A 13,116-nucleotide genomic window follows, 5' to 3' on the forward strand; every position below is an offset into this window, starting at 1 on the left:
TTTACAACACTTGCCTTCTGGAGCAGCCGCTACATGTGCTGGAGCTCTGCTTCCTGGGAAGTGGCCAGACATCACTTGCTGATGTGAACTGGAGAATAAAATTAATTTTTTCCCCCTTTTGCTTGCATGCACAAACTTTCACTTTTGCTGTAGTAAAATGCCTTATCTCAACCTAGAGATCTTATTTTGTCCATCTGAGAAAGGGGAGTGATAGAGAGGCTGGGTGGGAACATGGCATCCAGCCAGGATCAACCCACCACAATTGGTCAGGTTTGAATGCTATGAGCTCTGGGTCTGGCAACCCCTGATACTCTAGCCTAGAAAAGGAGACTTCCCCAAAAGCTCTATTGTCACAGCAGAATCAATGGTTTCAATATATCTGGATGTAATCCACAACACAAATTGTAAGTGAAAATAGACACAAGGGAAGTAATTCCAAACACCCCCCCCCAGTTACAGCTTGATGTAAGCTTTACTATCTTCAGAAAAATTTTCTGACTAGCCAATAACCATACATTTAGGCATTTGCATATGTTTTAGCCTTTTATTTTTGTAAATACAACTTGGACAGTTGAATTCCAAATGAACAGTAAAGATGGACTTGAGTGCTGGATCTAGCAACATCAACAGCAAAACTTCCACCTATGTTTGCTGAAAATTTCGAGGGTTCAGATTAGCAATAGTTTTACCTATTTCCAATCAACTTTCACATCAAAGTTCTAAAGAAAAGCAATATTAAGCCAAATCCTCTAAACATTCTGTTCGAAGAAATGTATATTTCGTAATACATTTTGGAATCTTCAGCCCTTGGATTCAAGGGTGTCAAATGTACTGAATGTACTCTGAAGAGGAAATTCGGAAAATTATCGGTTTATTAAAAATTCCACTTTTCGCAGTACTAGCAAAAAATATGAAAATAAAATTGCATCCTTTCTAATGGACTTTATAATAAATATTTAATTATTAATAAGATTTCAGGGATATATCCTAATCCAAGTAGATAAAAAAGCAAGTGTTAAAATACCAGTGTGTCTTAACTTTTTCAGAATATTCAAATACAACTTCTATACATTGTTATTTCAAAGTACAAACTTTTACTAGTGTGAATAAACATGGAGATCTAGCATATAATATTTTTGTTGCAGTCAAGACTTCAGGATAAATAATTTTTTTATTTAACAGCTGAAAGTGCAGATACCATATTTGCTGAATCCACATCACTGTTAACCAATGATTCAGCTTCTATATAACAAGACTATAACAAAAAATGCCATCAGGTCTTAACTTAATTATGTGTTTGAACACTATGATCATCTAGTTCTGCAGCAGGCATAGCAACAGAATTGTCATAGAAAGCTGAGTACCTGGACTAAAAAAATGCATTTTGGGGATTAAGAAGCAGTCTTTCCAATGAAGCTTTGACTTTTTTACTGCAAGTATCCATACCAGTTCAGTTCTTTCTATTTACATTTCATCCCATACCACACAGTTGCCCTTCACCTTTCTTTGTGGCATAAATCATAAGTATACTAAAGAAACTTGATGATTTTTAAACATCGATAGCACACCTGTGTCTGTTCAAGTCAGCAGCAATATGGTAATCTTATTTGACATCAGCAAAGCAGCCCGAGTTGTGGAGGACAAAAATGCAGTTTTGCTTTGTTTATTATATTAACAAAAAGTCTAGGAATAAGCACTAACAGCTGTTGCTTGTACTTTAAAATTTGCTGTAATCAAGCACAATGAAGTTCATCCATCTTATAAACGAAATGAACTTCTCAATCAGGGATGAGTTCAACCACAAAAGTAATCTAACAGACATGTAAATAGTGCACTACATAGGCCATACAAGGGTTTACTTTCCCTAACAGTCTTTCAAGTTACTTATTACATCCCTGAAATGGTGGCTTTAAGTTGCTTGCAGGTGGTGGCTCAGACTGAGATGGCTCTGAATCTGAAATAGAAAAAAAGATTAATGTTCACAGAATAACTTCAACCATAAGAATAAAAAAGTCAACTAAAACTTTTTTTTCTCCCTCACACCAAAATGCATGGAAATTACAGTAGTTTTAATTTTGAATTAACAAGATAGACAAGCTACCTGTGAAATTTGCAGTATGATGCAAATCTATAACCTAACACAAAGGGGTTATAGATTTACGTATAGAATGGGTTGTATCTCCTGCCTGATGTGTCTAGGACTTATTCTGTGTAAGTGAAAACAGAGAAAGCTCTGTCTCAAAAGGGAGTTGCAAGGTGCTCATGCTGACAATTGTTTTGGATGAGCAGACAAAAGTACACAAGAGGGAAAAAAATACAAGTCTACCTTCAGCTATCACCTAAAAGAATGAAAAGGACAAGGTCAAAACTGAATCAAGGTACATGTCTGCACAAAACTGTTAAAAGCGTTAAAAAATATCTCCTTTTACACTGAAATACAGAATCAACTGGAATAGCTATGATTGCAAAGGAGGGTAATGCAAAGCAGGTGTAATGTTATCTAAAAACTGGAAAAAGGAACTAAAAAATAATATGTATCTATATATCAATCTGTGCAGCACACTGACTTTTCAGCAGCCTTTATGGTGTACCCATAATTTTTTTCTCTATGCATAAGTGGTATAACCAAATCAATGTCATGATTACTCTGAAAAATCTTCAGCTTTCTTTATATTGCAAATGTCTCATTAGAGGCACACATTAAAGAAATCAACTGTCACCAAATTAATGACTTTGAGATTTTGAAATCCAAAATCCTTTCATTTTCCTCACAGTAACGGGAAAGAAAAATGTCAGTGCACAAGAAAGTTAAAGAGAATCTGAAAAAGAAAATAATATTCGAGGCTCTCTTTCAGGCTGAGGAAGAGCACTTTTAGACTCCACAGTTGAATTGTTGGGTCACTGTGCCTCCCAAAGCAGCATCCTCTGCGTGATCAGAGTTTAGATAGGTAAGTTGACTTTGAAGAGTGGCTTCTCAGGTTATGCTCCCTCCTTCAGGTCCAGACCGAGATCTGGCTTCATCCCTTAGTTTTATAGCAGTTTTTATTCTGAACAAAACCACACAACTTCTAGTTCTCTGTTTGCCTGCTTTATTCTGATATTCACCTGGAGGAAGAGGTTCTGCACACAAAAATAAAAAACAAATAAACAAAAAAAAATACTGTAAATATATTAATAGAAGACACAAAGATGAATTTAGAAAGATATAAAATGTCAGAGATATTAAAATACTTGGCCTCTAAGACTTTCACACATTAAAATATCAAGGTCAAGGGAATCAAGGGAATCATGATAATTCCCACTGTATATAAAATGAATCCCTGATACTAATAAAATAAAAAAAAAATCTGGTGCATGCGATGTGTATGTTCAATAGCATTTCAAAAGATTGCTATACAAAAGTGATATAGCAACCATGGTTACCAAGTCAGTGTAAAAAGTGTAAGTAAAAGGTCTTTGACAGAAGTAATGGGAATTTTCCTCCCCTTTAACCTTTATATACATAACCTTTATATATGTGTCTTCAAGTGATGTCTTTCATAGCTATTATCACTGTGCTTGACAAAGTAAGGTTTGAAATCATAGGTAAGTATTGGATAACTTTTTTCTCTTAAACTGTTGCAATTCCACTCTCTTCAACAATGTGCATATATTTATTTTGACAAATTTTTATGAACAGTGATCTATTTCTTAAACACGAGTATTAATGATACTTGTGACAGAAGTTTCCAGAAAAATATTAGGGGCAAAAGAATATTCATAACAAACAGGCAACAAATATTTTACAGTCTGCTTAAATTTATCCAGGATGGCTTTGTCCCTGCAGCATTTTACAGAAACACATCACACAGAATCCCCTGTATCAGTACACAGAAACCCCTGGATTGGAACAGAGCAAACTGCAATTATAGAGATGAAAAAACTCCATGAAAGCACCTGCCTTCGCTGACTACAAACAGGAGCACTCTTTCTTTAGCTGGTCATAAGGTATTGTAAAGTAAGCACAGCAATTCAGTGCGTCTCACCACATCCAGAGAACCGCACAAATTATTCAGGCTGCCCTCTGCTGTTACCTTGAGAGCCCAACCCATTTTAAAAGAAATAGCTTTCAATGTTACCTTTGGACTGTTCGCTATTTTCTGATGGTTCTCGAATCTTTTTTTCCCATCCAGTACACTGCTGAAACCAGTCAGTCCCATAACCATTGTTAATTAATTTGCTAAAGTTTACTGCTTAAATTTTTCTCTGAGCAGGCCTGTAAGTACAAGTATATTAAAGGAAAACAAAAGCATAAGTAAACAAAAGTGGTAATTAGGTGGAAAAAATTTATTTTGCACAGAAAAGGCCTTATAATTTATTTCTAATTATAACATTATTTCAAAATTTATAACCATTTATAGCCTTATCATTTGTATCTAAATAACAAAAAACATATAGTCTACGTGTAATCATCTAAGAAAAAAACCAAAACCAACCAACCAAACAAAAAAACCATACAACTGTGCCTGATTAAGTGCTGTATAACTTTACATGAGAAGACCTATCTATTTTATTGGAATTTTACATGTATAATACTGGTTGTAGAGACAAAGACATGCAAAAGGGAAATCCCACAAAGAATGTGTAAGTAAAAAGGCTGACAGTACTCACTCTGTGCTGCACAAAGGTGGAATTTTGTCACAGATTTGCTCTTAAATTCATTTGATGGTTTAATTACTGATTTTGCATCAATAACATAGTTCTAAAACATACTGGGATTACTGATGACCAAGTAATAAATTTCTAAGACAAAGTATGCAGAAACAGTTCAGCTGCACACACAGTTGATGATTTGATTACATCACATCACATATGATAGAATAGTTTGCTTAAAACAGCTCTTCTATGAGTTCATGACAGTATTTTTGCTGTGTCTGACCTTGCATAGACTGCGGTTTATGTCTTTCCTTAATATGTCAGTCCTACTTGTGTCTGTAACCTGTGCTTACAAAACTAACAACGTGCATTATTGTTTTCATCTGTTCACTGGTATTGTGAAAAAAAACGCAGACAATTTAGAATACCATAAAAGTGTGCTACATAAAGACATGCAACTGTATGCTTCGTTTTCCTAAAGCAAAGTTACATTGAATAACTTTCCTATATTAGTTAAAGTACTATTATTTTAGTTGCTTTTAAACTATTTTAGCACCACATATGATGGCAAATTTAGTAGCAGCAAGGATCCACAATGTCTGTACACATATCCACTAATCTCTGCAATTTCATGAGAAGTAATATTACTTGCATACATAAAGAGTTGCAGGCTTAGGTGTTTAATGAATTTCATAAGTGTACTACTTACACAGGTGGAAAGGAAAGCTTATTTGCCCCACTAAATTCCTTGCTTGTAGAAACATTTGGCATTCTGCTTGGATATTTAGGGTTTATAGCTGGGAGCTTCACCTGTGTTAGAGAAATCTTAGCTTAACAAAAGGAGTTATGAAAAAAATAACCAAGAAGATTGTATGATAGTACAGCATTTAAAAGTGAGGGTGATATTAACAGCCTCTAAACATCTTCATATTTCAATGTCTTACCTATATTATTTCCATAAGTAATAGTAACGGAGAATAGAGGAACAGCAGAAGATAAAGCAATCCCTTAGTTAGTTGTTCTACAAGATTAGCTGTTTGTTCTCTCCATAATGTGCTCTACACAACCCTTTCCCTTACAGTACATTTCCACACAAAATTAAGCTTCAAATTCAAACTTACCCATTGCAACCTCTCATTTTGGTCCATTTCTCTGTATGCAGTGTATGAAAACAGCCCGGTTTTACTAATGGCAGGGGGACCAGCAACTAACTTCCAGCTTAATTACTAATTTTTTTTTAAATTAATAAAAAGCATAAAACATCCCATATAATAAGAAAACTCTTTTGGTACATTAATTAGAGGTTTGAAATTCAAACAAATGCACATATATTGGGGAAAGCCTACAACAGAAAAGTGTATTTTACTTTTATCATCTTTCGATTGCCAATGACAGTTAAAGAAACTCAGTCTTGATTGAAAAGACAGAAAGATAAGATGACATCTAGAAAGCCAGTGAAAAGACTTCACATATTCTAGAACTGAAAGTGGGAAAACCGAAAAGAAATGGAGAAACATTAGCAACACATATCAAAGCTGTTTATTTTTATCTTAGTTCAAAATCAACAGCTTCTAAAGGGTCAACTTACTTCCCTCAGGGAGCCTGTGCACACTGAGTACGGAAAATGCAAAGAAAAGTATAATTGTATTTGAATACATCTAATCAATGAACTAATTAAGAAGCCTCTAAAAAAACAGCAGATCCAAACGTTCAGAGAGTGCAAGTTTTCTTAGTATCCGAAGGAAGTGAAGCTAGGACAGACAGTTCCACTGATTCTGAACAAGGACATCAGTGCAAATACATGTGTAAAGTCAGTGCTGATACCCCTACAGACTTCAGTGGAGTCAGAGTTTCTCTAGAAGAAGTTTCGGAATCTGATAAAGACTAAGTGGATGGGCTACTAGATTTCAGCCTGAACGACGTTATGTTGAAGCTTAAAGAAATGAAAAACTGGGATATTTGTCAAAGAAGAGATGATACTAGCAAGAGCATGCAGTGACATCAGGCGCAGCTACATGAGATAAAAAGGGAGGGGTCTGTTGTCCAGCCTAGAGGTTAAAAAATGCAGCAGCTGCTTAGAACTGATTTTCAAGTCCATTAACACTATTCTCTGCTGAAGCAGCCTATTTGTGCTTTACATTATAAAAATGCTATCCTATTGTGCAAAATTGCTAGTGCTGTCTTCTGTTATCATTAGACTGAACCATTTCAGACCTGGCACGCAATGGAAGTTTCAGATCCTGGACACAATTACCCACAGTTTCAACAAAACAACCAAAAACAATCTCAGGTGACATTTGTCACATACTGAAGGCAGAATGGCACACAGGGCATCACAGAAACATAACTCAGTTTGAGAGTCAGGATATACAAATAGCAGATGGAAAAGAGATGAGACTTTCCTCTTAGCACTGAAGAGAAGCACTAGGAAAGGAAGTCTAGTAATTAAAGAGTTAATTACTTTTTTTACATGTTCTTGGTTTAAAGTGTTTTCTTCCTTTACGAAGAGATAGCAACAACATACTTTAAAAATTACTGTGTTTATTATACATACACATTTATTAGTCTCAGATTCAAGAAACATGAAATGTAGTATGTATTGTGCCTGGCTGGTATATGAAGAACAATGGATACCTGCAGCCAGCATGGAAAGGTAAAAGCTCACAGATGAAATCCTGGCTTCCCTGTGATCAAGGACAAAATTCTAGATTAGATTTCAAATCTCTCCCTGAGGTAAAATCCTGACCCCAGATGAGCGATCCTTTTGCTACAGCACACACACACCTATATATGTATGCATATATACACAGACATTTCAGGCAAGTGCCTGAAACACCTCCTTCATAGATGAAGTAGTAATCTTACCAGTGCTGCAGGGAGATTTCCTGCAGCAATGCAAATGCAAACCCTGATACCACCTCCAACTGATCTCCCACCCATATACAGGCCTCCTTCCTTCTTAAGGTCACAGCATTTTCAACCCAACCCAGCTGGGACAGATGATGCACAGGCAAAAGGACCACAGAATCACAGAATGGTTTGGGTTGGAAGGGACCTTAAAAATCATCTAATTCCAAACACCCTCAGCCATAGGCAGGGAGACTTTTCACTAGACCAGGTTGCTCAGAGCTCCATCCAGCCTGGCCTTGAACACTTCCAAGGACTGGGCATACACAACTTCTTTGGGTAACCTATTCCAGTGCCTCACCACCCTCATAATAAAGAATTTCTTCCCAAAATCTAATCTAAACCTATTTTCTTTCAGTTTGAAGCCATTGCCCCTTGTCCTGTCACTGCATGCTCTTGTAAAAGTCCCTCTCCGTCTTTCTTTCATCCTTCAGGTACTAGAAGGACGCAATTAGGTCACCCTGAACCCTTCTCTTTTCCAGGCTGAACAATCACAATTCTTTCAGCCTGTCCTCATAGGAAAGGTGCTCCATTCCTCTAATTATGTTGATGGGCTCCTCTGGACTCACTCCAAGAGGTCGATGTCCTTCCTGTCCTTCCAGAGCTGGATGCAGTGCTCCAGGTGGGATCTCACCAGAGCGGAGTAGAGGGGCAGAATCACCTCCCTTGACTTGCTGGCTGTGCTGCTTTTGATGCAGCCCAGGATACAATTGACTTTCTGGGCTGTGAGCACACATTGTTGGGTCATGTCCAGCCTCTCATCCAGCAGCACTCCCAAGTCCTTCTCAGCAGGGCGGCTCTCAATCTGTTCATCCCCCAGCCTGTGTTGATACCAGGGTTGCCCCAACTCAGATGCAGGACCTTACACTTGGTCTTATTAAACTCCATGAGATTCCCATGGGCTGCTTCTTCCTGGGTCAGAAGTCCATCACTTTGCCACGAGCACAAAGGCTAAGTCCTTCATGCACTAGCACATCTTTGCTGCTTTGCAAAATTCCCAGCAGAATGAAAATTACCACTGTGATTAAGGTGTTAAGGAGGAACTACAAGATCCATCCTGAGGCAGGGAGAAACCATGTAATAGTCCCCCTGATCTCCAGTCCTCTACACAGCAACAACCATGAGGAACACTGGAGATATTAATACTTCATAACAAAGCATCATAAAGGTTTAAATCTCCAGAGCAGGGACCCACTTGGGAACAGTGTTTCCATTGTTTTCTTCTTCCAGCTGAAGAGGTACCTTTAGAGGTTAAAATGGTTTTGCATTTGTCCCTAGGGGCATCCTTTGGGATTTAACTCCATGACTGCATCATGTATCTCTCTTTTGAATAAATACTTAGTCAGACTGGACTGAGAAACGTTTTCAATACATTCAATCTCAATATTTGAGTTAGTTTGCTGCTGCACTATCATCATGTAGTCAAATAAATAAATTGAATATTCCTTAAAAATTTGCCTGTGTTGTTTTGGAATACATCTCTTAGAAGATGCACAGTGAAAAAACTAAAATTGAGACTGTTTGGGAGGGCTTGTTTCATTGCCTCACTTGGAAGACTCTTTGGGAAGGTACTCTAAGAGTACAGGATAGAAACCTCCCAAAAGAGGATATACAAGAAATAGATGTGAAAGAAGCACCATGTGATGTTTCAAGATACACAATACACTTTTCAGGGTACAACAAAGATTCTGTGAAGGACAGCCATATCAGAGATGGTGGTGTGAAGGTAGAGCTAAACCTAGCAACACAGAATCTGATTCTCAGGCACCTAACCTTAAACAGAAACATTTGGTAGATTTAGAACTTTAGACAAAACTCAACTTCAGCTTTTGGAAGAATAGTGTAAATTATATATCAAGGCCTCGGCAGATTTGGAATCTGAGCTGAATATACAACATATACTCACTTTGTATTTAGTGACAAATAAAACACACGGGAGCTTTCAATCGCATGAGTGAATAAAACTGGATCTCAGTCAAGCTCCATCCAAACTGAAATGGACCTCAGTCTCACTTACAAGTCACCACATGGATTTTAATTACTCTTACTGTTATCAAAGTTGAGTTTGACCCTTAAAACACTTAAGATAATTGGTTCTTAAGTAAGGGAGTGAGGGACAGCACTTCCTGTCTGTCCTAATTCAATCCTTTAAGAGGCTCTGCAGCAGGCCAAGTTTTTATTTTCAGTGCCTTAAATCTATGACTGAAAAAAAGCTTCACCAACAAGAATCAGGCAAATTACAGTTTAAACATACATTGCTTGTTTGCCTATTGACACAGATTAAGTAAACATTCTTGAGCCTATTCAGTAATGAGGTGGTCCCATTTACACAAGTCATCATTCTGAACTTGCACTAATTACTCATCTCAGCAAAGGCTCAGGACTTTTTTTTCCTAAAATGTGCAAAATCTGCCCTTCTGTTCAAGAAGAGAGGTACTAGTGTCCAAGTACATCAAATGCCTTTCCATGTATACTCCAAAGACCTATGGAAATGTGGTAACCAAGATTATGGAGGATATTTAAAAAACAAGGCTTCAGCATCTAAAATAGACAGGGGCAGGGAGGATGAAAGAGGGAGGATGGCAGAGAGGTTTCCAGGACAAAATACAAATATCAGCACAGAAATGTTTGTTCTGGACATAGCTATGCCTGCTTTGTCTTGGATACATCTTTCATTCAAAGACAGCTAGTGCAGTATCTTTGGGCACTCTCTTGCATTTTAAACTAAACCAAACTCCTTTTTCAGAACAATCTTCTGTTCTTATCTCCTTCTTCTTTCTTCTTCACTCAAGATTACTTAACAAGAAGTCTCTTCACCAAGAATGAATTGCAGGGGCAATAAGGCATAAGAAGATAGAAACTAACTAGTGGCTTTCATTCATACTGAAGTATATGCACCATATGTGATTGGACACCGTGTTTCTGGTTCTTATGCTACATCTGCAGCATTTAAGAGAAACATGGCTTTCTTCTCATTCTCTAACAGCAATACAAAAATTGCTTCTGGAATACAGAAACTTGTGTGGATTACAGCTTCCCTTCTAGAAGAAGCAACAGGCCCAGACAGAGCTATGTTCACAAGCTCTACAAAGCATCGTCATAGAGTGCCTCTCGATCCTACCTTCTTTTTCTCTGCATTTTCTTTGTCCTCAGCATCCCGCTGCCAAACACTTTTTGTATCAAAATCAAAAGGCCCTCTTCTTGCCTCATAAGTGTTACCACGATGGTCATCAGCCTTAAATTCTCTGTGAATCATATATTCTGGTAGAGAGGAAACAGAGCTCCTGCAGGCAAAGATTTAACACCTGTTTGCGCCAGGGATACAAATCTTGCACTTTAGTACAGAAGTATTCTGAAATGTTAATAAGTGAAGACAGAACCCAAGATGCTATGTGGGGCTTCAGCAGGCTTACCATGGCTCATCCATCGCTGGGGGACTGGTGTGGTGTAAGTACCAGTCGGGTGCAGCATATGCTGCTGAAGGGGACTTCATTATCACGGGAGTGTAGTGCTTCAGTAGGTCTGGAGAGAAAAAGACAAAAGTCGCTACTTTTCTGACTTCTTCTCTGGTTGCAGAAGCATTACCTTTGTTTTCAGGTTGCTGTTTTGTCAGGAAGAAATGCTTGCTTTCTTCAGTAAGGAGCATTTGTGTCCCTTGATAATACAGTCAGAACCTTGCAGCACTGTGTCCCTTGATAATACAGACAGAACCTTGTAGCACTGTGTTCCAACTGTACCTTGTTTGTCTTGCTCTAAATGCTTTGACATGTTTCTGCTGCTCAGTTAATTCATATTTCTGGATTTGTTTCTCTGAATGTGCATCTGCTCAAGTTCCTCAAGCTTCCTTCTTCAATAAAAAAGGAATTAATAAACCCACACATCACCCTGGTACAAGAACAGAATATGTACAGCACTGTAACAAAATGAAGTAATTACAAAAAAATGCTTTATTAACCTCTACTACATTTTCTGATTATGTTTCTTTGTGAAATTATTTTCACTAGGCCACTATTTAAGTAGCCCAAGCATAAATTGCAGAGACCTCACTCAAATGCAGCCAGACCATCATCATCCATTTAGACCAAACACAGGTCAAGACCGTATGTTTTGCTAAAGGGTACCCATACACAACAGACAGCAAGGATGCCTTGACAAGGTGACCTCTACACTTTCATTCGCTCATTTTTTCCACAGGTTAATTTCAAAAGTCCAGAGGATCCTTCTGTAGCATCTACAAGTACTTTATACGACACTCAAGCAAAGCCAAAGAAAATTAAGGAAGACCAAAGAAGCAAGACAGATGCTCACCAGGTTGGCCTCCTTGCTTTGCCAGCCTCACATAAGCTGAATCAGTGTCTTTGATCCACTTCTTGAGGCACCCAGAAGGTGGCACTTCATGGGGAGCTTTTGAAAGGTCACTGAGCCTCTGGGATATTGGGGGAAGTGGGCTCTTCTCTGGTTGTTTTGGTGGCATGGGGTATTACCGTCCTGTGATAATGGAAAAGAAAATATTTATAGTAAAAGTTAACTACTAGCATCCCTTTTTCAGGCAACTGACAAATTGAGCCCACCTGGAACATGAATGAGGTGCTACATTTCAGCTTGGAGACAAAAGACCAGGCTTGCTTATTCCAGGGGATATAGCATTTTTGTTTCAGTTTTGAAACAGCATTCAAGTTTTCCTGTAAAATGTTCTAATTCACTTCAATCAGAAAACTATTTCCAAGGGCACCAAAAGCAGCAAGAGGCACTGGAGACAGCAAGAAACACTAAAGCCTTTGGTTTCCTTTCCTTTTCATGCATTAACAAAAACAGCACCTGTCCGTTTGCAGGTCTTTATGTGTAAAACAACCAAACCCGATCCTCAAATAAAAATCATTTTAAAAACCAACACTCAACACCCTTCGTCTCCATACATTACTTTCTCAACTTCTAGTGAGCAAAAGAAAATACAAATAAATCCTTCATAATGGTAAAACGGACAGAAAGCAAACAAGAAAAAGCCAGTCGAAGGCACTGTGCCATGGAAGGTTAACAGACACTTACCGAAGCTATTCCAGGTGCAGCTGATGCCGTTCCGTCGGTGTAAGGCGACCGCTTCCAGGCTGCAGCCCGCTGAGCAGCCTCTGGGCACACACACGCGTTGCCTGTGCCCAAACTCAGCCCCAACGAACAACAACAACCCAAAGCGCTGCCTCTCGCCGGCGTCAGGGGCGCGGAGGCACCAGCCGGCGCCCGCTGCCGGCCCCACGGCAGGTCTGTCTAAGGCTACGCCACCCCGTCGCCCCGGCGCTCTCCCGCTGGTGCTGCCCAGGGTCCCCCCGCTACCGCAGCTCAGAGACCGAACCGCGGTTACCCGACCGGGGACCGACGTCCCCCAGGGAACGGGCGGGACGGGCCCCGAGGGTGAGTCGCGGGAGGAGTCGGACCCCGCCGAGATGAGGGCCCTTCCTCCCTCCCTTCCTTCCTCCCTTCTTTCCTCTCTTCCTTCCTCCCTCCCTCCACGGGCGGCCGAGGGCGGTGCGATGCCCGCTACTCGCGGCGGTAGGAGCCCGGAGACGACGCGAGAGGCGC

The 13,116-nt window shown here is 39.2% G+C and overlaps 1 protein-coding gene across 1 annotated transcript; it reads right to left on the reverse strand.

Moving 5' to 3' along the window:
* Positions 1 to 530: 530 nt before the first annotated feature.
* Positions 531 to 13,111, reverse strand: CUNH7orf57 (chromosome unknown C7orf57 homolog). Its single transcript, XM_039378196.1, is given in 8 exon segments — positions 531 to 1,954; positions 3,106 to 3,120; positions 4,119 to 4,255; positions 5,345 to 5,445; positions 10,664 to 10,826; positions 10,956 to 11,064; positions 11,851 to 12,030; positions 12,589 to 13,111. Coding segments are annotated over 7 exon segments (765 nt in total). The 5' UTR covers positions 12,017 to 12,030; positions 12,589 to 13,111; the 3' UTR covers positions 531 to 1,880.
* Positions 13,112 to 13,116: the final 5 nt, after the last annotated feature.

This window comes from Pipra filicauda, unplaced genomic scaffold, assembly GCF_003945595.2.
Source record: "Pipra filicauda isolate LSUMZ 115617 unplaced genomic scaffold, ASM394559v2 scaffold130_size2058158_pilon, whole genome shotgun sequence".
NCBI lineage: Eukaryota > Metazoa > Chordata > Aves > Passeriformes > Pipridae > Pipra > Pipra filicauda.